Genomic DNA, 27,451 nt, shown 5'->3' with positions numbered 1-27,451 from the left:
TGCATAGTTCTGTCTGTTTATTTTTTTAACTGCCTCATTCTCGTTCAAACATTTCAAAAAGAACTTTTGAGCAAATTATTTTCAGTTGCAATTATTATACTGATAAAAACATACAGTTGTAAAACTAAAATAAGCAAAATCTTCTACTACCGTACTTGTATGATATATTAATTTCGTTTAATATATATAAACTGTTAAAAATATAATTTTCATTTATCAACAAACTAGGTGCAATCATGTCTAGCAAGCAGCAAAAATGGTTCGCATCTAATAGTAAAAAAAGTGCGTATAACAAGCAGAAAGCAAACTCTATGAACATTTAGCAAAAAGAGAGTGCATCAGGGCATGATACCAAGAACTTGAAAATTTGTATAGATATCTGTATTGAAGCTGTGTTAGAGATGCGCACAAGAAAAAACAATTCAGAAAATAAAATCATAAATGGAATGTGCATGGGCATGCAGTTAACAATATGTTAATATCATGTTAAAATGAGAAGGGTGTTTGTTACTCAACATATTCCGAAATAATGTGAGGTAAAAATGATTAGCCAACCCGACAGCGGTAATTACTGTGAGGTTGAGATGCAGGCAGCATGTAGCTAAAGTTCGGTTTATGGCTTGTTTCTCTGTTATGAGTGTGTGAGGATAACTCCATACAGTCATGTGCCTGTAATAACCAAAATGTTGCCATATAATTTTAACCATTTCAACCATAGATGGCAAGGTGCCATAGAATCAACATACACTGTTCTGGCTGTATATTATATAATATGTCATAGAGCTAACACATAAAGTTCTAACTTCATATTAGAGAGTATGTCTTAAATTTATCACTTACAGTTGTAACTGTATAGCTGAAGATGTTTCATAGGGTTAACACTTAATGTTCTAAATGCATAGTAGGGACTATGTCACAGAGTTAAAACATAATATTCAAACTGTATAGTGGAGAATATGTCATAGAATTAACACATAAAGTTCTACTGCAATTTTATAGAAAAAATGGTATAGTTCTAACTGCATGATAGATAATTTTACATAGAGTTAACACTTCCAGTTTAGCCTGTATAGTAGAGTGTGTCACAGAGTTAACATCTAAAGTTCTAGCTGCAAAGTAGAGCATCTTTCATAGAGTTAACATATACAGTTCTCACTTTATATTACAACATATTTCAGAGAGATAACACTTAGATGTCCAATAATACTGTGAAATTTATATCATAGAGTTATTACACATCGCTTCAAAAACATATTAATAAACAATTCGTAGGGCTAAGACTTACTACTATAATAGTATAACTGAAATAATATCACAGAGTTAACATAGTTACAACAGCAAAAATTTAATTCATACATTTTCCAACTTAGAGTAAACATAGGAAGCCCCAGTTAAAATCCAAAACCAAAATTGTTAAAAAGTTAGAAATAGTTTAGTTTGTGTTATAAAAAAGGCTTTCCTGAGAAACTTCATAAAATTAGCAAAAAACTTCATAGCTCTCTTCTCACCTTAGCTGTTTCCATTTTTGTCAACGGCAGCTTCGGCAGCTTTCTCGTCAAGGTCCGTAGTGACGATGGTCTGTCGTGAGCCAGAGCTGCTGCCTTGCTGGGTTTCCTCTAGAGATATATCCTCAGAGGCGGCAAACAAAGATTCATCTCTCTTGAAGGTGTCAGTACTGACCTTGATGAGGTCATCACCTAAGTGGTAGACAGAAATGCCTGCCATTTTTCTATCTGTTTTCGGCATGTCTGTAATAGACTTTGTTTTTGGTGGCTTCTGTTTCCCCTTGCAACTACAATAAAGGTAAAAAAATAACTTTAGTTAAAGGGGTTGAAAAAACAGTTTCAAATGGATGCCTTGATGCTGTTGTGACTCTTTTAATAAAAATTCATATCATATAACCACTGTAAAAAAAAACTCCCGGTCCTCTTTACTGCTCCGCAAGAGTAAAGACATGAAAGGTAAGCAACAAGATGAATACATATTTGCACAAAATCTATATAAGTACATATGATCAATGAAAACAATCATATCATTTTATTTGTTTACAATATCATATTATTTTATTTTACGGGCATCAGGCATTAAAATCTAAAAGCACAAGGGTTTGATATCAATGTAACAAATGAAAAGGGCAACATGGCCCTTTAAGATGTAGGGGTTTTACATCAGTGTTAAGGCCTAAAATCTTTGGCAATGTTTAGATTGTAGCAATGAAATACATCCTGTATATCAGATAGCTACATTAAGATATCGGTTTATGATGACATCCCCTTGAATACCTCTCACTTCATGTTTATCACTATTTATGTCTATGTGTGCCTCTATCAAACTCTTTATTCCGGCATACACAAACAAAACATACTTTTTGCCCATATGACAACGACTAACACCTGTCACTTAGTGCTACAACAACTGACCAACACTTGTCACTCAGTGCTACAACTGACTAACACCTGTCACTCAGTGCTACGACAACTGACCAACACCGGTCATTCAGTGCTTTCAAGACATGCTTACCATTTAACTGCTAAGCATCCTATAAATAGAAGAATGAAGCCAAGGCCGACAACTCCGCATACTATAGCCACAATAGGTACGAGGTATGGGTTGTTCAAAATGGCATTTCCAGTGCCTGCCTCTGTAAAGAAAAATAATTTATATGAGTCATCGTTTAGCTATACTGAAAAGCATACCTCTACTGATCTCCACTGACCTTTACTGACCTCTAATTAAAGGTCATGACAGACAGGTTATGACTGCATATGGCAGATGAAACTGAAGATTTGGCGCTTAACGCAGTGGCAAGGGCGATAAGTCGATAATTAATTTATAAAAAAGGAAATTAGAGTGTCTATCGAACTATCTTTCAGAAAAAATAAGTTTTTGTAAAAGGATGTCTGCTGTGAAAAAGGTTTTTTACCACGATTGATAAAAAAAGTATAGCAATGTTTACTATACAAAACCATTTCGATCCATCTATTGGAAGTCTTGGTTTTATGTTGAAAAAAAGATTGCATTACATGGGACTCGAACTTGAGCATTCAGCTTGGCTGCTAAAGACACTTCCACTTGCACTATTGACCACCTTGCTGCATAGTGGAATAATTGGGCACATAGTTATTACACATGATGATCTCTCACAAACACGAGACTGCCAAGGTACTGGTCTTATCAGTGAGCTGGCATGAAGTCTGAATAACCATTCTGCTATCATGCAAAAGGTTGTGGGATCAAACATTGGTGATATCAAACTGAAATAAAAAACTAACTCTCCTAACATTGATTACATAGGACTCCATTGTACTATGGGAATACTTGTTACATACAACTATCCCTTTCTAAATAATTGATCGATGTATATATGGAAAAAGGCAACAATTTTTTTCATATTGAACTTTAGGGTGGATGAGTTATAAGAAGTTACAGAGAATAACTATCTGTGCAATTATTCTGCTGGACAACAAGGTGCTTGATTAGCACAAGTGTCAGAGTGTTGGACTACTGAACTGAATGACATGGGTTCGAATTCTCTTTATAGAAACCATTTATCTTAACTTTCAACCATCCCTTCTGACATAGATGGACATAGCTTATATGTAATCATACACAGCTGGAATTTTTAGCAGCAATTTGAAGTTGTCTTTTCATACTAAAAGGAATGACAACTCCTTTCATTCAATTGAGTCGTATTACTGGATCAAGCATCCCGTTTTTCTGCTGTCACAGTTTCACTATTAGCCAAAAAACAATGAAAATCTTCCTTATTTTTCAATAAATGATAAGTGTAATAATAATGAATATTGATTAATTAATTATTAATAATAATAAATGTTTTTTCAATAAATAATAAAGTTATGCTGACAACTATTTCTAACTGATTCTCAGACTGGAGATGGTTCACGTGCACCACAAAACCATTTTAACTTATGCAATAGAAATAAACTGCATATTTTTAAAATAACATTGCTAGCTTTTTGAACAATCTTCTACATATTATTTGTTATTTTAGCAAATGAAAGTGTTTCAAATGCTATTTGTCAAACCATTTATTTGATTTTAGTGACTAACTATTGCACTTTTTTATGATTCTCATGTGGTTTAATTTTGAAAACATTTCTGTTTGAAGTGAAATTATCACCAATAATGTATTAAAATGTTTGAGTAGTAAGACAAAAATATTAATGTAAGAATTCATATTAGTTTCATGTAGTGTGTTTCTAAAGACATGCAAAAATTAAAAATTTTTGCCAAAACTTTAGAACTAAATAATCTGATCAATGCTGATTTTGAAAAAGTTTGACAATTACAAGTATTGACAACATACAGTAATACTTCAACTTACGAGTGCTCCAACGTCCGAGAAACTTGAGATACAAGCCAGCTTTTAAGCACGTTTTAGCACTAACATACAAAGCCATGTTTAAGATATGAGCACGTGAGTCAGTTTCCAAGTATGCCGGAGGTGTATTATGAGAACAGCATCACTCTGTATTTTTCAACTACTCAGGTTATACTTTTGTAACGTGTTTTTGTGCGCGATTTCAGTGCAGAATTATGTGAATTAAAAGTACTGTGTGTAGACCGAAAGTTTGCCAGTAATATGAAAGATAATGCAAAGAAAAAGCAAATGATAACAATTTATATTAAACGGAAAATTATTGAAAAATATGCGAAATGTGTATGCGTGATTGAGCTAGCTCAGCAATATGACAGAAATACATCCACAATTATCAAACAGAAGGATTATATTCAGGGCATTTAGTTTGCAAAAGGACTAACCATAGTTTCTAAACGGCGCAGCGATCTTCACGACCGCTGATGGAGAGACTGCTGAGGCATTGGATAAAAGATCAACAATTGGCCGGTGACAGCGTAACTGAAACGATTTATGTGTGAGAAGGCCGGTGCTATCTATCGAAACTATAAAAATAGACATTTGGACAAGTTGGCTAGTGGTTGTGCATTGATCCTTTGTGACGACACCTGTGTTCATCCTAATTGCAACATGTTGAAAGGGCGACAAAGGCAAACGCCCTTAGATAGGTTTATCTTAAAACGGCCGGCTAGTCGTGAAAGCGAAACAAAGGAAAAATTAGCTAACCAGCGAGAAACTTCAAACTATGAACCCTGAAGAAATTTTAATTATGTTAAGTTAAAAATGAAAGTTTGGTTTTAGGTTTGCTTCTAAGTTTGTCTTTTAAGACTTAGATAAAATCCAAATTTATCAAAGTCAACTGTTGTAATGAAGGATAACTTATATTTCCCTCTCTGGCAAATGCTAGCGTTAGCTGCTATTGTATGTATTTGATTTTACATTTTAATTAATCACATTTACTTGTATTATTTTTTATTTGTTGCTTTTTGAAAGCATGTGGTAAGTTAGGACAATAACCAACATGTTCTTTTTTTTACAATATCTTGTGTTGAGTGTTTTATTTGCAATTTTTAGAGTATGGAAACCAATCAATATATATTTAATTGTTCTATATATAAATAAATTGCACCAATATGCAAGCAAATTGACATACGAGCTCAGTCTCGGAACGCATTAAGCGCGTAAGTCGAAGTATGTACAAGTCGTAAGTACAAGTGTTCTGCACCAGGAATTGTCTGTTCACACTTGGTTCTTTAATCAAAAGAGGGAACAATTCTTAAACTCATGTTTTGCTGCTAGTAAGGAATAAATATTTCTGATGTATTTTTGAGTTGTTTATTAAATTGCTACAATCTTTGCAAAAAGGTTTTTTCCTGGTGCTTGCTAACAGATTGCAAAATTTTTCATGGTGAAAGGGAATGCAGAAATTTGCACCACTAAAGCTTGTAGACTTACAAAATTTTGTAAAAACTTTCAATAAACTTCAACAAATTAATGTTTTTACAGTAAAATATTTTTGTAAAGCCCGAAATTTCAGAGCATTTGATGATATGATTAAAAGAAAATTGTGTGAAAATCATAAAAAAGACCCACTAAAATCATGTTTTAAAGAAATTCATTCAATATTTTGCTATATTTTATGATTCAGTCATCCCTGATTTTCAAAAATAAACTTGCACAAAATGTTAAAAGACTTTATTAGAAATTATCGATATGTTTTTACTATTTGCAATTGTTTATAATCCAGATTAGACCACTATAATCCAGATTAGACCACAATAATCCAGGTTAGACCACAATAATCTAGGTTAGACCGCAATAATGTAATCCTACAAAAAATACACTTGTTAACTATTTTGCTACTGTGCTAATATTGCTATTCTGAACAAATTATTTCAAATAGATTTTTAAGATTTTGATATACCGCTAGTATTTAAGCAATATCTCGAGAATCAATGCATATATTGTTTTACTGTCAAATGCATCTTATTCAGAACAAAGTTCTCTACAAGATAAGTGTAAAACTGCTTAGTGAATCCCACTCTTGCAAACTCTCTGACGCTTTCTTAGCATTGAAAGAACGTGATGAATTTTTTATTGCCATGACGATAGCAACCCCGTCTTCTCGTTTTAAAAAATAAGTAAAAATGGGAGTGCTTAGAAAAAAGATTTTTGATTGGTTGCACTTGATTGGCAACAAGGTTTTTACGTTGGAGACAAAAATTGATTGGTCTAGTTAATATGTAGGCTTCGTAATGAAAAAAAAGGAAAGGCTATTGATTAGCCAATTCATCGGCTTACGGTCTGTACTTCTACTACCGCGATTGCCGTTACATTGACTCACGGCAGTGAAAGAGTTGAAGATACAATTTGAAACAAGGCTTTGCACGTCATCACTCTAGTGTCCTAAGAAAACATGATCTGCTTGTCGGTTCAGCGTAGCGCTTCGGTCCTGGAACGCTCCAGTATCGAGACACGATTACTACACGAAGACCTACTAATTCTGACATAAGTCAATAAAAATAAACATTTTTGTTACATTCAGTAGATAATCACTATGGACTGCAGATGTTTACTTACTGCCTGAACATCTTGGAAAGCAGGGAGAAACGCTCCAGGTTCCTGAAGACGTGCAAGTTGCAGTGGGAGTATCGCAACTGATCACCCAGCCTTCGTCACAGCTGTAAGTTACTATTGAGCCAACGCTATATGTATCTTGCACTGGATTCCATGAACCATCCGAAATCACAAGTGGGCTTTGACAAACTACAATCCAGACGATACATAGCAAATTTTCATAGTGAAAACTGTCCAGAGTTGAGAGCTGCTAAATACAATAGTTGAAAAGTTGTCATACTTTGTGCCTCCACTGAAAAATTTACAGAAAAGACCAATTATTATGTTTGAGTTTGTATTTTAGGAGTTGTCTTCTAAAAAGAGACAACTCCTGCTAGAGAAAATTAAGTAACTGAATGCATGCCTCAAAACTATTCTGGTCATCAGATCTATTCAAAAGTAGAAGGAAGTACATTCAGCGAATGATATTCAGCTGCATTCGAAGTTGCCTGCTGGCAACGAATCCGTATCCTACTGTTTCAACGATTTGGAGTTGCACTATACAGATCTTTCCAAAATTTGGAAGGTGTTCCTCAAAACAAACTTATTAAAGTAAACCAGCTTTCAGGTCAAGGTCACATTTTAACTTGTGCATCGATAGTCAACTAGTTGCACCAACTAATCCAGGATAGTTGATTGCAAGTTTATTTTTTGTTCCTTATTGCTGCACTCTATATTACAAGATATCAACAGAATTTACTACCTAGTATACAGGTCTTACTTCAGAGTTCATATGAACAAAAACTGGTTCCAGTAAGGAACTTTTTTGAAGCTAGGGCTAAGTCTAGGAAGAAATTTATTTTATCTCCCTTGTAGTATAATCAATTCGGATCCATGAGTGAGTGTTTCCATGATGCTTGATAGTACTCCTACAGTAAATGCCTGCGCACAAATTTGTGTATTTTGAACCAAAATAAAAACTGGTGTGTTTATCAAACGCTTTTGACGGCAGCAAGCTCACTCAACATCATTCTCTTAGTGATACAAATACTTTGAGTGGTGGGAGAAGCTTCCAAAAGCAAAAATCTTGTCACTACAATCCTTACTATAATAATTATCATGTCCGTCCTTCTGTTCAAAACCATGCTAAAAACATTCAGAAAAAAGATTGCCTCCCATGGGAATCAAACCTTGGGAATCAGAATCAAAGACTAGCACATTACCACTACACCACCCAATCACTATACCACATCACTGGACAATCATATTGATTACTCATGATTATCCCTCACAGTGCACAGAACTGGCAAGTATACTAGTAAATATTACTTTGTTATTTATAGAATTACAATTAATTTAGCTTTTTTGCTAGTTTTTCAAAGTAGTTTTGAATGTCAATTTACCAGCAAGCATACAGCCCGCCTGGTGCAAATTGAAAAACAGCCAACTCTCTTCAGACATTTTGAGAAATGCATAGAAATATTTTGTAAGTGCTAAAGTAGGCCATGCCAAACAATTGTGCTCTACTTTCAAATCTCTTGTCGCCATCATCCTTCCTCGGTGACAGTTAATTGACTGTCCACTCATTGCTTAATTGCATCATCCCTAAATGTGATTTAAGAAGCACCTTGCTTTGGAATGTGAGTATTAAGCGTGATTTGGTGCCATGGCTTGGTGCATTCCCGCCTACCCAGCCTTAGAAATTGGCACGATGGGAATAAAATATGAGGGGACGAGGGCTGACATTCCATGTGTTCAACCTTAAAGGTTGCAATCAAGCTTACATTAAAAATCTATGGCTGTGAAGTAATATATAGAGTGTATAAATATTTTTTCATAATTATTTTTCAGCCCTTTTCATTAGCGCTGGGCATTGGTAATGAAACTCGTTGAACTCGTGGGTTTATTTTTTTCGAGTCTCAGGTGATAAAAATTCTTAGTATTTCGATCTTGCAGGTTCAGATTTTGTCTTATGAGCTCGTGCTTTGGTACACGAATCCGTCGAGTAAAGTAGACAAAAACTCGGTTTATTGCGCTCTGCGCTATGAGCACTCTTTAACAACCCGCCTGTTAATGTTGCGAGCATAAGCACCGGTCGGTAGAAAATAGTAAAAAATAATAAATAAATTGAATAGAATTATAATTGCATTGTAAATTTTAAAATATTTTTAAAAACAATTTTTGAGATTTTCAAGAAATTTTAGACATGAAATGCGTATTAACAAACTCGGTAACCGAAAAACTCGTTTGCCAAGAAGTACTCGTACCAAGCACTGTTTCTCGTGATACGTGGAAGAAGGGCAAAAAATCTTTATGTTTCTATGACACGGTTAATTCGCAAACGTGTCATCAACAACGTATGTCTGCTAACATATCGTTGTTAGCAGACAGAAAAGTTAGTTACTCTAGTAGAGGCCGATCCAAAGTTACAAAAGTCAAAAACAAATAATTTCAATATAATTGCTTGTAGCCAACATAAAATGTCATAAAGCCAAAGTTTTAAATAATACTCATTCATTGCGGCATATATTATCATTAATAATAATAATTTCTATTTAAAAAAAAACCGTATCCGTTCGTCGGTCTGAAAGTTGGAAAAAAGATTGCATCAAAAGGGATTTGAACTCACAACTTTCATAGAAATATAATTGGCAAAAACCTACAAGTCAAACGAGTTTTGTGACTCGCAAATTTTTATCGAATGTTTTTCATGCAAATTTCATGTTCGATAAAAATTATTTTATTATTAACTTTGTATTAAAATAATATTATTTATTATTTTAATACAAAGTATTATTAGTAAATTGTATTAAAAAATACAAGTTTCATATTTGCTAAAGATGGAAATGACACTTGCAAATAATGCTGAGTAATCTATTCTATTTTAAACATTTCGACAATTTAAATGTTCATACATGTATTTCGAAAGCAAGTCAGTAGTGTGCCACTATGACTTCTGATGTAAAATTTCATATCGGTTTTAACAAAGCGCCAGTGGTTATCCGCAAGATGCTAATGTACATTGAAACACTTATTGCGCGGTAACTCAATACAAGCACAATTTTGAATCTGCATCATTTACACAATAAAATCACTGTGAAAAGGCCTATTGTGGAATTGAGTGAGCTTTTTTATTACGACTCACACCCAATAAATTGGAGTTGTCCTCTATATGTCATTTTTATACGATACAAGCAAAATTTTGAATCCGCATAATGGAAACATTGTGAAAACGTCTTTTGTGTAGTAGAGTAGCATTTCTGTAGTGCAACTCATATCCATTAAATTAGAGTTGTCCCCTATATGGCCTTTTCATAGATATATCACTGACACTGTAAATATCAATCACCAACTAATGAAGCTAATATAGCATACACTGCTTGTTTTGTCACGTGGTTAGAAACATTAAATTATTTATAAAAATATCAGACTACAACTATTGCTAATGCATCTCTTCATTCATACGAATCCTATCTGTTTAGTTCAAATAATATTTGTAAAACTGGAGTTATCTTCCCTATACCATTTTCAGCATTATGGCGCCAAAAATTAAACACACTATCAAACGGCTGGAGTGAATACACACCGATCTCGTTTTTCACATGGTTATCATAGCTTAAAGAAATTAAAATAGTTATTAAGATCTCAGGCTACAGCTATTGCGGATGCATTGCCACACATGTGCTTAGCAACAACCCCTATCTGACCTGGCTATCTGTATCATCATGAACCTCAATCAAGATAAAAACACATATTTTTTCTAAAATTGTGACGATTACCTAATTGGAATCTGTACGCCTCATGCGCACTAGTCATCATTTAGTTATACTACTATGACCTCTGCTCAGAGGTCATAGTAGCCGAGTTATAACTGTAAATCTTGACTATAATACAAGCCATTCCTTCTGTTTGAAGCCAGGCTAACCAAAGGCAAAAACAGTATATCCAGCGCATATAGGCAGTTGCATTGTATGTATCAAGTCATATCGGGGTGATACTTTTATTGTGTGTCGTCGTACGTGTCTTGGACTATACCGTTTGTCAAAGCTACTAGAATCGTGCTCGCTGAAAAATTGGTTAGCCAATTAAAAGCGTTTCGTTGACGAATTCGGTGTGCATGCACAGCTCCGATGATTCTGTGATATTTGGCCGAATAAATCTGTGAATTCTGTGAAATTCGTGAATTCGGTCAGATTGAACGAATAATTCGTTACATGTGGCCGGACCTTTAGACTACTAGTTTACGAGGCAAGTTACTCAAATTCATTGGGGAATTATTCTATTACCCGTGCAATGTCCCGCATTTGGCTAGTCTATATATATAAACTGCACTGCATGCTTTAGGGCTACATTTAGCCCTAAATTTACAATGAGACCAATACTCAGTACGATGGTGTTATGAAGAAGCCTCATATATAAACTGCACTGCTTGCTTTAGGGTTAGGTTTAGCCCTAAATTTACAATGAGACCAATACTCAGTACGATGGTGTTATGAAGACGCCCCATATATAAACTGCACTGCTTGCCTTAGGGTTACATTTAGCCTTAAATTTACAATGAGACCAATACTCAGTACGATAGTGTTATGAATAAGCCCCATATATAAACTGCATTGCTTGCTTTAGGGCTACATTTAGCCTTAAATTTACAATGAGACCAATACTCAGTACGATGGTGTTATGAATAAGCCCCATATATAAACTGCAATGCTTGCTTTAGGGCTACATTTAGCCCTAAATTTACCATGAGACCAATACTTTTGAGCCCCTTTTCCTTCATGCATCATTCTTGATAACATTTCGCTTATGTAAGACCTTCGCAGACTTATGAAACAAGAAGCCAAACAACTTCTAGCAAGATTCTATCAGCAAAACAAATGAAATGGAACAAAATCTTGAGATTGATCTTGGAAGCGACTGACGACCTTGTCAGAAATAAATGTTTATTTTTCGAGAATTTGAAAGTATTTCACATATACAGCCTTTGCAAATGAGCTTCAATATGGTATCTTCTGTAAGAATTGATAATCGTTTGATTCAATAATTTACGTAATTAAAGAAAATAGCACAACTTCTACCATACTAAGAGATGCATTTACTCGTTTGTCTAAAATCATGTTTTGATATTTGGAAAAAGAGCGCAAGGTACAGGATTCGAACTTATGACATTCAGCATGCAGACTGAAGCTGTAAAACCTGTGCCAATCAGCCACTTTTTATTCTTCAGGAGAATTGTGCAGATATTTATAACACCTGACGATCTCGCACAGCACACTGGGCTGCTAGAGTGCTAATGCTCATAAATTATAGTAAATGTTAATAATAAAATCAAAATATATTCGCCAGTTAATAAACTGCCGACTAACTTTTAACCTATCCCGCTTTTTATCGTGTTAAATTAATTTCAATAACGTATGACTTAATGTATAACTTATGTATGAATACTAAAATTATGTCTTATAGATTTCTATGTTTAAAATACAATTAGTTTAATGTAAATCTTATTACAGAAAATTTAAATCAACAAATGTATAGCAATGATCACTCAGAGTGGTTAAAACTTTTGAAGATAATTTTTTTCATATATTGAATACACTTGTATGTAAAAACATTTTATCAAGAAAAAAAATTTATAGAAAAAACTGTTTCATGTCAAATTGTTCTATTTTTCCAATTTTCTAAGTTTCCATACATGTCAAAAGTGATATAAAATTACAAAGTATGGAAAGGCAGTAGAGACCTGTTTCCTTGTTCCCACATTACAGGAAGTACACGTTACCAATGCTTTGTCTAAAACTACTTCAGCGTCACGTTAGAGAGTGTCACATAAGTTTTTTCTGGTTTCTGTATAGTTTGACACGAGTTTTAAAAACTTAACCTTAACACAGTTTCCTCAGAACTCAAGACGCATGAAGTATTATAACCACATAATAAATTAAGTGAAAAATTTTATAACATTTTATCGCAAAGTATTAGCAACAATTTTTGGTTGTGTTTGATGTTTGAAGCGGTCTGACTACCAGGATATTTCAAGATTAAAATTGACAAAACTTGATCACAGTTAAAACGCTCAGATTCAAGTGAAATTGCAATTAAGACATCTATAGTTGCACTTCGGTAAAAAGACCGACGAAATAAAGATTCATAACGCTGCAGCTTAAACGAGCTAGCCGATATCAATAACGAGAGAGACAGGCAGCAGCGCAACTAGTGACATCATTTTGACCCGAATTTTTCTTTTGAGCATTATAACCGCAACCAACCTTAATCAATTTTTATCTTGAAACGTTCTGGCAGTCAGATCCCTTCAAACATCAAAAATAATGACAAATGATAAAAAGATTCTGTTGATTTCAGATAAAGTTTACTGTAATTTTGTGCAAGTCCATTTTTAAACCACTCGTACCAAATTCATCTGCCGACAATCGATAGTAAACATGACAAAAGAGGCACAACTTACAACTCATGGTAAAATGTTGTTGACGACTTTTCAGCACCTCACAACTCTTGGTTTCAGCCAAAATTGAAGTTTTAGAATATGGTTGACCAAAATTGAAAACTAGGTCATTGCCCAAGATCAATGATACGTGAATTGAGTGAGATTAACTTGTGAATGAACTGAATGAAAAGGAAGGATGACAGGCTTCTTTCAGATGCTAATCAGATGCTTCGCGATTAGGTATCTCTATTAGATGTAACCTGGTAATAGCAGCAGCTTTATGATCTCACTTTTAAATTTATTTGAGTTAATTCAACAAAACTTGATTTGTCTGAGAAAACTGATTGTTTTTTAGATTAGCGGGTTCAGAACAACCTGAAGAAACAAATTATTTTGAAAAGAAATAATAGGCTATTGATTTTTAACATTGAAATACTAAAGGTGAATTACATTTAGAGGTGAATGTTTGTCAACTCATCAAACAAACCTTATGAGGTAACTTCACACAAATGAGGTGTGAAATAAGCTACCTTGGCATAGAGGTAAAAGTTAAATGCCCCTAAAAAATTCGTTCCAAAAGCTTTGATTTACAAAGCTTTTGGAGTCCCTTGAGAAATGCAAAAGACAAAATTTCAAAAATCTATCTTGGAATATGAAGCAGTCATTTACTCCTACATATATCCATCAGCAAAAAATTATCTTCTGCTTGTCGTTGTTAGCAGACAGAGAAGTTAGGTACTCTAGTAGAGGCCGATCCAAAGTTACAAAAGTCAAAAGCAAATAATTTCGATAAAATTGCTTGTAGCCAACATAAAATGCATGTCATAAAGCCAAAGTTTTAAATAATACTCATTCATTGCGGCATATATTATCATTATTAATAATAATTTCTATTTTACAAAAAACCGTATCCGTTCGTCGGTCTGAAAGTTGGAAAAAAGATTGCATCAAAAGGGATTTGAACTCACAACTTTTATCATTGCATACCAACACTCGAACAACTGGACAATCAACCACCTAGGTGTTACGCTATAATTTTATGTATAGTTATCATATTAGATCTCTCACCATACACTAGGCTGCCAGAGTATTAGTGATTATACTGTCAGAAGGGGTGGTTGAAGCTGGTTTTTTCTTGTTTGTGACACTCTGGTACGTTTTAAATTTAAACCAATACAAAGCTTATAACTTAAACTGATGCTTTAGATGTTAATTGGACTTCTGATTTGCGCACTTTCCATTTTTAGACTAAAGCAGAACTTTAAGATGAACAGAGTAGAGACGCACAACGCTCATATTTGAGCGTAATAGCGGATATCAACTATAGCAACGATAACAATTAGTGATACCATAATTTTTCATTTGAGCGCTTTAACCGCCATTTGGCGCTTTAACCGCCAAGCAGATAGCTGCTTGTTGCTGCATCGCAACATCAACAAGCAGCTATCTTACACATTGTTGAGAAATATAGCATAGACATCTATGAACGGTTAGTTGATTTTAGAGCTGCTGTATGGATGTTTTGTGTGATTTCAGTTATTAATCCCCAGAGGTGGCACAAGAGTTCCCAGAGTTGAACGGAGTACTTTTGTCAAACTACAGACTAAAGAATAGCTCACTCTATAAAGTATTATCCTAATTTGCAGCTGAACCAGGAACCTGCCACTTGGTGTCTACCGAAGCGTTCGATGTAAATGACTCCTATAAATCAATTTAACAACCTGTTATTAACACCATGTGCTAGATATGTGAAAAATCTCACGAAAACTGCTCACCAGCATGGCGGTGCGTTAGTTTAACCATCTGCCCTCCCAAAGCTTAGCTCCGTGTTAGTCTAACCATTTTGAGGGTCAAGGTCGTATAAAAGGCATGATGAAGAGTGTTACAAGCAATTTGCACTTTTACGTTTTACAAAATGTAACAAGAAAACAGCGAACTGCGATGACTACTATATTGCAGTGATGCTTGTTAAGAGACCTGACTGAGCCAGAGTGTAAGGGTGATTAATATATATTATGTAGTTTAGTTTTTATTATATTTTTTTTACTTCTTATTGAATATGTTTTACCTTACAAAGTGCTAAAGCTGCAAAAGCTGCCTTCTTAAATCAATTTATTTTTTAAGTAGGTAAATTTACCTAAGTTTAGAAATTTTTTGAATATGTTTGACCTATATAGCAATACTAAATAGGTCAATTTTTCAAAAGGCCAATATTTAGTGAAGGGCTTTCTGTGGGTGTGTTGGTAACTGAACACGCTTGCTTAGGCTTTGTTTTTACGCTAATGTAATGTCCCCTTAATTGGCAGAATTTGCATAAGCAATGGCCAAGTTTTATTAATAGGTATTAATTTATTAAATTAGACAGTTATGGCTAGCTAAATGCCTGAATAATAAAAAGATTTTTGAACAAAAAAATTTATTTTTGTTTAACATATACAACATTTACCATTGTTTTTGTCTGGCCAAGTGGAGAGAGAATGTACATATAGATGTCGTTCCTACTCGAAATCCCGCAACATACAACTGTCCATGTGAATGATTTTATTTTTTACAGTTTTTAGTAATTGACCTTAGAATTCGTTGCATTTGAAATTCAAAAGAATGTTGAACAGGAATTTGAAGGCACGTAAATTGAAACTTTCGAAAGAACAACAAATGTTTAGTTAGTAATTAAAATAATTTTTGTGGCACACGATCTATGCTTGTGGCACACAAGCTGCCCAGAGCTCAGAGCGCTGAGAAATAAAGGTTTCACCTTGCAGGAGTCGAACTCATACATTCGTTTGCACAGAAGTAAAGCCAAGCTCACTTTGATTATTGGGCATAATCATACCATAGTGTTGCCAGTTCAAATCCAGTGCACAGCAGATTGTTTGTTGCTAGGTTTTAATCACTTTTACTAGACAAACTCACTGACACTGAGGTTTATATATATAGACTAGATTTTTGTCTAGTCATTGATAAGCACAATGCCAGCTGTTCACTTGCCATATCGCTTTAATCGTGTAGCTTGGCTTTCTGAATTGTTTTCCTGTTTGATAACGAATAGATTGAGTGCAATTATCTAAAATTATCAAGTGAATAGATTTCAAGTTTCAGTAAGCAAGCTTTACAGAAATAATTAGTTTTAAAACTAAGAATTAATTTATAATAAATAAAACTCTTCTGAAATATGTGAAAATCACAAAATATTATTAGGTCATTATTTTAAACACACTACATGTTTTTACATAATCTGGTCTAATTTTCAACATAATTTTGGTATTCCATGAATGTTCAATATAACTTAGTTAATATAAACAAGTCAAGCAGACAATAGAAAAAAGTGAGTTTGCCTTTTACTTGGCCCAGTCAGTTTTACGGTTTTCAGAAACATTAATGTTTTAATATTTTGTTATAATATGTAAAATAATATGTTATAATATGTATAAAATGTTTTAATATATATATTAATATTTATATGTACTATTTATTTAAACTTCCATTTTTATTTATGTATATATTAATATTTAATATTATTATTTTGCATTTTAATGTTTCATTATTCACACCAAATTAAACAGAAATAGTTTTTTTAAAGAGCCACACATACTGCTTTAAAACAAATACACTTTTAGACAACTCCAACCGATACAAAAATTGCCACTTATGAACATTAAAAATTGGTATATGTAGACACAGTATTAGGTATAGTTGAAATCTTATTCAAAGCAAAAGATTCTTAAAATTTCTTTACATACAAATTACTATGTCTAAATCTCTGGAGCACCTGCAAACACTGTCAGTGTGTCTATTCTCCTACTGCCAATTTACCTTCTGAGCTGCTTTTGTGAACCTGCCTGTCACTTTTTGCTAGACATTTTCTGGTAGCCAAGCTAACAGCTGGAAGCTTAGTCTAAAAGGAGTGCAGTATTTAGAGTTGCTGAGAAGCTCTTGTGCCAGTATGGATTTGTTGATGGGTTTTTTGGTCAACACCCAAGTTAAGGCTGTTGCATGTTCGAAAAATGTTGATACAAAAATGCAATCAGATCCTTACACTGTGGCCAAAACTATCATCAAATGCCAAAGTGTTTCCACGAGCTAATAATCGTGAAACCCCCTTTTAGAATGATTGATTAGCCAATTTTTTGAAATTTCGTTTGAAAATGTACAGAAAATTTTTTTATTGACTTACAATAGAGACTTAATCACTTTAAAGTAACATAAAGCAATTCAGAATGAAAAATATTTTGAAATTATAATCATTGAAAGTAAAACTTAGGTATAAATGCAGATTACATTATAAAATTTAAAATAGAAATCGATTTGTGTGAATTTCAAAGATGGGGGATTTTGCTAAAGTTTGTTGTGGTGCAATCATTGCAAGCTTGATGTTCGTACTGGCGTCCCAAAATGCCTCTAGTTTCACTTCCTTTTTGCTTTAACTTTTAAACTTCTTTGAAACTAGCAGACTCAGTAAGCGCAGTACGTGAAACTTAAAACTTTTGGGTAAACAAGCAAGCTTAGAATGTGATACATCCTTTATTGTTCAATTAAAAATCATTCTAAGGTTACTTGACGCTGGCAATAAAAACTAGAGTTGTCTACAACTGCTATGAGCTTCCTTGTGTACTGATATGGACAGTCATAAAAAATGCCTTTGATGTTGAAGAGCTAAATTGTTATTAAATATTTGCTGTTTAAAATACTCAAACCATATTTCTAATTTGCCTAACCATATAGGCCTATTACATTCCTATTTTACAAAAAACCACCACACCTTATACCAGACACAAGCACCTTGCCAATTTACAATATAGACCATCGTTATACAAAAAGCTTTTTCTTTCAATACACATAATTTACTTTCCTATTTTTGGTTTTTTCTCATGGTCTAATTTGCTTTAAATGGCCTTGAACGGTGTAAATAACGTTAATAATCATCTACTGCATTGAAGTAGCATTCCCAGGAAGTGTGACCTTCTGTGTGACAATTTTACTTATGCCCTTTGAAGAACAGTCATTCCTGGCATCATTCGATACAGTGAATGCAAAAAGGTCCCAGATTGAATAATTTTAATAAGTTTTTCTTATGTTGTTTTAATTTGAAAAAGTTTAAAAAATGAAAGAATTTTCTATAAACAAAAATTGTGGCAGCTAAAGATTTCTACGACCCAGAGTAATAAACCATTTGTAGTAATGACCAGCTGTTATTTCTTCCATCTATGCTGTTAGCTATGTATATCTGTTTGGTCTAACTAAGCTTTCATTTATCCAACTTATTTTTTTTAGTTATTTTCATTTTTTTCCGATTTATTTTTATATATTCCATTTTCATTTAATTCAAGTCAAAACTAAAACTTTGAAAATTGGTCACTACTAAAATTTAAGTTTCAAATTTTTTTTAGAAAAGTCAGGAAACAGTGAGAAGCTAGTTTTCAAGCAAAATGTATGCAGATCTGTATAAAAATACAGGTAGGTCGGTAAGTAAGATATAGGCAGGTTTGTAATAAAGATACAGGGAGATCTTCATACAAAATATCAGCAGACTTGTAACAAAATACATGCAGGTTTGTAAGAAAAATATATGCGAGTCTGTAAGTAAGATATAGGCAGGTCTGTAAGCAACATGCAGGCAGGCCTGCAAGCAAAATATAGGCAGGTCTGTAGGTAAAATACTGGCATGTCTGTACACAAAATACTAGCAGGTCTGTACACAAAATACAGAATACAGGCAGGTCTGTAAGCAAAAGACAGGCAGGCCTGTAAGTAAAGTATATACAAGTTTGTAGGTGAAATATAGGCAGATCTGTGAGCTCTCAGCAGACATGCCTATGAATATCATAATTTTATCAAATGAAGATCCAAACCTGAGTTAGTAGTTTTAAACCAGAAGCCCGAATGTGAATGCTTCTACGTTACGTCATTATAAAATGTTGCTGTCTGTTTAAATGCAACAGCATTACATGGCGTACCATTTTATGTAATTATTGAAGCTTTTAAGTACGAAAATATCTCACCTGCTGCAGTTGAACTTCCGGGTGAGGCTACAGTAGTCGTTGAGCGGCTGGTTTCTGCAACGTTGGAATCCATAGGCGTTGTTGTTGTTGTATTCAAAGACCCGATAGTTGTAGTTTCTGCAGCTTCTGTGGCTGTAATGTTACTAATTATTGGCGAAGATGTTGAGACTTCATCTGTCATATTCATTTGGAAGGTGGAATTCAGAGACAGAGCCGAAGAGGTGCTGATATCCTCATTGGTAGCGTTACCAGCTATGATACCTACTGTACCATTTGGTTCATTTGTACTGGCGGTTGTGAGAAGACTTGTGAGAAGGTTGGAGGAGCTTGAGTTACTCATTGTACTTGTGCCATTCGTACTATCTTGTGTAACACTATTGGTAACGGCTGTAGAAGAACTTTGAGTGGGAATTTCTGTTGAACTGGCATTGGTAAGAAGACTTGTGAGAAGGCTTGAGGGACCTGAGCTGATAGTTGTACTTGTACCATTTGTACTATCTTGTGTAACACTATCGGTAACAGTTGTAGAAGAACTTTGAGTCAGAAGTTTTGTTGAACTGATAGTCGATGGAGAACTTGGAGGCAAAGTTTGCTCTGTTGAAATTGTTGAATTACTACTTCCTAAATCAAGACTCAGGAATATCTGCAAGTAAGTATGAATTATGAGAGTTCTTAACACTTAACAAAAACTATATGTTCTGGCTTCTTACCAATCAAATCAAAGCATCTTGGATGGATCAAAACAACATAATTTTGGAGTAATCACAAAAGTTCAAACCAAACTGAAAAACTCAATACCTTTTAGCTAGTTACTCTTCTACGGTTGTTTATGTCCAACTTTGTCATTCCGAATTGCAATTGAGTTGATAGCTTTTAAAGTGATTAAGTATATGTTGCAATTGCTTTTAACATGCTGTTCAATCAAATGACATATCAAACCAAATTGAGCCTGGTGGAACCATTTGGTTAGTTTCACCAACCAAAAATTCTGACATTCGAAGCATGGCTGTAGCTGCTGTTTGACATTGACTCTCGACATATATATATCTATATATATATATATAATATATATATACATTATATATATATATAAATATATATATGTGTCGAAAGTCCATGTCAAACAGCAGCCACAGCAATGGTTCCAATCTCAGAACCTTTGGTATACGCATATATATATACATATATATATATCTATACATATATATATATGGCACATATCGTTAAAGACATATCTACATGTATATACATACACGTACACACACACGCACATGCACGCACACATACACATATACATGTATATATATATATATATATATATATATATATATATATATATATATATATATATATATATATATATATATGTGTGTGTGTGTGTGCGTGCGTGCGTGCGTGCGTGCGCGCACGCGTACGCGTATGTATATACATGTATATATGTCTTTAACGATATATGCCTTTTGCCGTATTATGAAATAGTTGTGCAGATAATTATTACACTTGACTCACAGAGCTCTAGACTGCCAGGGTACCTAGTACTCACTCTAACAAGAGTCATGTCTGTTCGTCCAAAGCCATATTTGTAGGTTAAGAAAAAAGATTTCCCCTTACAGGATTTGTACTAGCAACCTTCATGTAGACCACCACGCACACTATCCCTTGCACCTATCATGTACTCTCTGCCTTAATAGCATATATTCGAGACTGCCAAAGAACTAGTGATCCTAATAGAAAATGAAGACATCCTGTTGCCCAGAACACCTGAAAGATTTGAGGTCAGTCAACTGAATCATAACTTACATACCTAAAGGGCTTAGGTTAATCACCCAAACACTCTGAGTGGGCTTCACTTCACTTAAGCTGTTACAACCTGTCTCGCCTCTTCACTAGCAAAACACTAATTTCTTTAAGATGAGCTTGCACAAAATTTTTAGTAAATTTTATTTGAAAGTACTGATATTTTTTATCATTTCCGATTGTTTTTGATGTTTGAGGTGATCTGATTGCCAGGATGTTTCAAGATTAAAATTTATTGTGATTAAAATGCGATGCATATGATCAAGCAAATGTACTACTATTATAGCGTATATAATTGCAAAGAGATCTACAAAATAGAGACGTGTAATGCTGCAACTTGAATGTTATAGCCGATATCAACTATCGCAATGATAACAACTAGTGATGTTATTTTGCATCTATTTTTCTTCTGAGCATTTTAATTGCGACGAAGTTTTATTAATGTTAATCTTAAAAGTTTATAAATTTTAATCTTAAAACATCCTGGCAGTCAGATCACCTCAAACACTAAAAAAGTAGCAACTAGTAAAAAAATGCCGGTAGTTTCTGATGAACTCTACAAAAAATTTGTGTTTTTTTCAATTTTTTTCGCGGAGTATTCTGCATAGCACTTAGTATTTTTATTACACTATTGAATCTGCTACAAATCTAACTGGGGGAACTTTTGATTTCCCCACACATATCCTAGAAGGGTGATGAGATATTTACGGCTGGTTCAAAATGTATCGCAGTATGTTGGAGTTGTCCTCTCAGCAATTAATCATCTACTATGTGCACTGTAAACTGATGACATCGTCGAGACAACACAGTTATGTCAAGGAAAGGAAACATTACAGCGGTCAAACTTTCTTAATATTTTACTGCGCATGCACAACAGTCAATGTAATGTGTGCCACTTTGGTGATTGGATTGCTTTATCTATATTTCCCTTTAAGATAGTTGCTGCGAATCTAGCACTTTATCATTTTGGCAACCACATTGTATCAGCTAATGATAATGCTACGCTATAGATTTGCTTGTTAACATCAGCAACTGTTGTTTGCTGATGTAAACAAGGAAGGGTTTGTGATAGCGTGAACATTGTTATTACCGACGATCACCAAAACGTAATGAGATTAAAGCCTGGTTTCCATATGGCAGCGCAAGGCGCACGACGTCGTGCGTAGGCCAGTTGTGATGCAGAAACCTCAATGCACGACGATCGCGCGACGTGCTTACGCTGATTGCAAGGATCCAACAGAATAGATCTTTGCGACGTGTGCGCGCGATGATGTATCCCACAATACACCACTCGTTCAAATGGAGAGCGGAGTTTTCCAAAGAAATCGGTCTCCCGTACGAATGAGTAAGTCTGGTGTTCCTATGACATCGCAAGGTCACAACGGGGGGCTGTTTTCCGAAGAAATCGGTCTACCGTAAGAAAAAGTAAGGAAATTATTCACCCTGTCCAATGCAAGCATGGCGCCTACGAGCGCTATGGAAACACTGCATCGCAGCCCGAGAAATGCATTGCGCACGATCACTGAGCCACACACGATCATTGCACTATCATATGGAAACCAGGCTTAATGGTAACATGTTGCAATAGAGTGTGTATCAGGCTTCACAAACTTTCATCAACGAATGGCAGATTAGTAAGTTTTAAACTGTTCAATGCAATGTATAATATACGGAGAGCCGTGTGTAAACAGACACAGCTGTTTGAATTGTCTGTCTAAAACCAGGCTAAGAGCGTCAAGAAAAATAATTGTTTCACACAGGAATTGAACTCTGATACTCCATTTCGCATACAGCCGCACTAACCACTGCACAACTCCTCCGTCTTGGCACAATACAGAATAATTGTGCAAATACTTATCACACATGACGACCTCTCATGGCGCACAGATATTAGTCTTTACTGTAATAAAAACTGTGTCCATTTGTCTGTCTGAAACCATGTTTGCAGGCTGAGAAAAAAGATTACATCCTACAGAATTCAAACCCACAGCTTGCAATGCGGTAGACTGGCGCTTTAACAACTGCACTACTAGCCCACATACCAGAGCTTTGGAATAATTGTGGATAAAAGCAGGATGTGCTTTATCAGCACACCTGATGAATTCCCACGGCACGCAGGACTGCTTGGGTCCTAGTTAGGTATATTACAAACACTAGTGTTGCATGCTACGAATTTTTGAGCTTTGAAGTTGTGATTTTGATCATAGAAATGAGGAGGACGTATTTACATGATACGCAGGAGTAGTTGCACAGCTCCCAATTGTTCATAGTTGACGAGTTTGCATGTCACGAAGAAATTGTTGCACAATACCGCGTTTTTGATATTAGCCTGTTGTGCTTTTAGCTACAACGAGGCGCATATTTTATATCGCAGCTGACACTACTAAAATGTGTCTAAGATCAAATGCCAATGTCAAGGCGTGTGGGAAATTTTTTCAAATTCGGAGTTAATATTTTTTATCTCGGAAATAATATTTTTAAAACACGTGCGTTAAAAACAGAGCTGCGTAAAGATGATATAAGGACCCAATGAAGACGATGAAGATCCAACCTTCGATCGCAAAGATCTATAGTAATACGAATATTGATGCGTAAATCGTACCCAGTACTTCGTTGTTGATACGATGTTTTCAAAAAATACCCTCTGTAATCAAAGATTTGAAGCACTTCAAATAATTAAATATGCAACGTTTGAAATCATTTACATGCTACGAAGATGAAAAATATGACAAAAGTTCATAACATGTAACACTAGTAAATGAGCCAGTTTAAAATCCTGGCCCTAGACAAAGCTTTATGTACAAAAAAGATGACAGCGTTGGGATGTTTAAAATCTAAGCAGTATAAAATTAGCTCTACTAAACAATAGATCCAAGTTCAGAAAGCTAATTTAAAGTTCAAACTGTGATAAAAACAGGAAATTATCTCAGCCAGATGTTTACACTTTAGGATAACAATATTAATATCCCTAGCTCCTTGACAGTCTGGTGTGCTTTAAGAGATCATCAAGTGTAATAAGCATTTGTACAATTATTCCACACTGCAGCATGTTGGTAGAGTGGCGCAGTAGGTAGTTTGCCTGGTCCTTAAGCTAAACGTCGAAGCTTGGATCTTATCTGATGCAATCTCTTTTCCAAACATCCAGCCAAGGCTTTAGACAGACGAACACGCCCCATATTATAGTAAAAACAAGTACGCTGGCTGCGCCGTGCGCCATGAGAGATCGTCAGGTGTAATCAATATGTTCACAAATAATTCATTATTTTCCAATGTGCTTGTATGGTGTAGTGGTTACTATGTTGGTTCACCTAGTTGAACATCTGGGTTCAATTCCTATGAACTGCATTTCCTTTTTCTAATGCTTCAAACTTAGCTTCAAATGGAGACAGCTCTTATTATAGTAAATGTTGACAGATTAAAGATCTTATTGCTTAAGAATTGATTACTCGGCTTAATACGTTTCCTTATGGAAAGGTCAGCTCGCATCACAACCTGGATGACATTTTCTAAATGAACTGCAAGAGAATTTATGAAGTTACCTTATCAAACCTAATTCAAAGTGGTCCTTAATAGTTGATTAGAAATGAAAATTTGGATAGAGTACTGAAGGACTCTCATTGCTGTCAAGATAGGGTAAAGTCTAGTTTCCATATCGGCAGCGAGACCTCGGAGGATATCTAGCGCATCACAACACTTGCGACGCTAGGCTCGGGGACTTCTGTTCACATAAAGCTGCATCGCTAGTAATCGCATAAAAAATGTTCGCTCGCCACGCCGTTTAGCAAATGCTGACCTTAACTTGTGCAATGCATTTTGGGAAGGTTTTGCTTGCGGCTCTTTGCAGAAGTCAAACAGCGCTAAATTTTCGCATTGACTGCCGGCAATTGGCAGCGGCACCCAGAGCGTAGGTTCACATTTTACCGCTGATAGCCTTGCGATGCTGTCGCCGGTGCTTGCAGCGTATATGGAAACCAGGCTTAATGAAACAGCACGGATGCTAGCGTACCTATGAATTTTCTGTAAGAGATACATGGTTGAGTACACGTAGAACTTCGCAATATGCCGATTTAATTGTTTTAAGGTAGATTATTTGAAAATCAACACCTCTTAAAAGGATTTCGCCAATCGTATAAACGATATTGTCTTGTAATGGCAATTTATCTCACACCTGACGATTTTCAGAGTGATCGATACTGGAATTATAACACACAGGCCTTCGAGTCTTACGTATAATAAGCTCATTCCATGGCCTTCCGCACACACAGGGGCATTCAAGAAATAAATGTTTTTAATCATCTCGAAAACAGAACAGTTTTTTTTAAGTTAAAATAAATGTTTTAGAAAATTTACGGTTATTTACATAATAATATCGCGGTACATTGTGATTTATGTGTAGCACACTATACATAGACGATGCGATTTAATATTGCAAATTTGCAATATTGAATGGAATCATCTAGTGAATTTTCAAAATGATGAAGCTCTAGGTACATGGGAACAGTTTGAACTCAGGAGCAGATTTGTGAGTATGTTAATTTTTGCCTTATTTGGGGTACATGATGGTAGACGATAATCGTTGACAGAGCCAAAATGATGCATAGCGATAACAATCTGCATAACGATCCATCAGCAGAACACGCACTCTGGCAAACTAGTGTGCCATAGGAGATCGTCAAATATGGTGACAAAGCAAAGAAAACTACAATCTATACAAATATTCTGAACAGCTAAAAGACAGATGAATAGTGGATGTGTTTATTTAAAAGCATGTTGAACTTAGCATTTGCACAGAGAACAGTCATAGTCTGGTGGTCTACAGCGTTTGACTGACTAATTAAAGGTTGAAGTTCAACTCCCAGAAAGGACAATATTTTATTTGCATCACCAAAAAATATAGGAATAGTCAATAGCCAATCACTATCTGATGATAGGAATTGATTACAATCACAAATTAATCTCTGTAGCTGGGCATGTCCCCAGTCCTTGAGATTCCCTGCCTCTAGGCTCAACCAAGATTACAGAACCATTGGCACTCATAACCACTGGTAATCATATTTGATCCTTTGAGGAATTGCCCGCACACATCCGTGTAATCAGAAGCGCACACTAAACAAGTCAGGGAAAGTCCTTAGTAGTATACCCTAGGACACTTATGTATTCGCCTCATCTAACATTCGCGTTTTTGCGAAGCCATCCTCTCGCAAAAATTTCATGAGCGAAACTAAACTATCATAACGAACGAGCAAAAACGCCGAATTAAATAGCTTTGTTCATTGATAGTCCAAGAAACCAATGGCAGCAAGCGATCAAATTGCATTATCGATCTCGGCCACACAATTCTACCTGCAGATCACAATTACAAACTAGTCCCAAATTGAAATTTTTTTCTTACCGGTGAACCGAACCCGAGGAATCTAATTATGTTTGTTCCACTGCATTTATTTTCACATTACTATATTTTCGAACTCATCAGAGCTGCGAAATTAAGTTGCATCGAACTTTTACTCTGTATGCTACTCACGAAACTAAATACTAGCGAAATATAAGTGTCCTAGGGTAAGGGAAAACTTGTTTTTTCTCTTATTGAACTACTAAATGTTTCTTCGGAAACTTTTAAACTATTTCAGCATAAAACCAAACTTGTTTGTCAGTACAACAATTACGTACTCCAATTATACTGTAACATTTACTTGCTGATAAACATCGGCAACAACTGGGTAACATGTACCAAGCCATAGTAGAGAGGCAGCATGAGGTTTCCGTTCACTCATGTCAGATCATACAATCCAACTTCACGAAAAACACTGCCTGTTATTTCTGACAGCTATAGTTCCAACTATTTTTTGTTGCATTTTGTGTCATTCTGATGTCAGTTAATGAACGCGTGACACAGCTGACAGCAACAATGATTTACTCAACTAAACTCGACAGCAAGTTGTACAAATAGAGCATCACTTCCGCTATGACCGAAACTTTCGCCGCTGTAGCTCATCTGTGAACACCAAATACTTGTATAGGCAGCCTTAAAACAGCAGATGTTAAAATCGCTTGTCTACCAAATAGTGGATTTACCTACCACAAGGCATCCGAGCGCTTTTATTCCAACCATGATGTCTTCTGACAGCAAGTGTTCAACCTCAGTAGTAGCCTAGGCTGTTGTAACCACTGAAAAGCTGTCTTTGCATCAGTAGTGGCGCAAATAACTAACTGCCAACTTCCGTGTCATTGAGATCTCGCTGGTTGGCGGCGTAAAGCAGGCACTCTCAAGTAAACCTTAGTCAG

The 27,451-nt window shown here is 35.1% G+C and overlaps 1 protein-coding gene across 1 annotated transcript; it reads right to left on the bottom strand.

The window, feature by feature from the left end:
• Positions 1–27,451, bottom strand: LOC137398526 (mucin-21-like). The gene is made up of 6 exons (XM_068084645.1): positions 27,246–27,451; positions 19,373–20,015; positions 6,959–7,144; positions 2,521–2,641; positions 1,509–1,792; positions 1–669 (listed from the first exon to the last, which is right to left on the bottom strand). The coding sequence occupies exons 1-5, from the start codon at positions 27,276–27,278 to the stop codon at positions 1,510–1,512; spliced, it is 1,266 nt and encodes a 421-aa protein (XP_067940746.1). The 5' UTR covers positions 27,279–27,451; the 3' UTR covers positions 1–669; position 1,509.

Source organism: Watersipora subatra, chromosome 6, assembly GCF_963576615.1.
Source record: "Watersipora subatra chromosome 6, tzWatSuba1.1, whole genome shotgun sequence".
Taxonomy (NCBI): Eukaryota; Metazoa; Bryozoa; class Gymnolaemata; order Cheilostomatida; family Watersiporidae; genus Watersipora; species Watersipora subatra.
The sequence above is the reverse complement of the archived record's forward strand: the minus strand, read 5'-3'. Positions and strand labels throughout refer to the sequence as shown.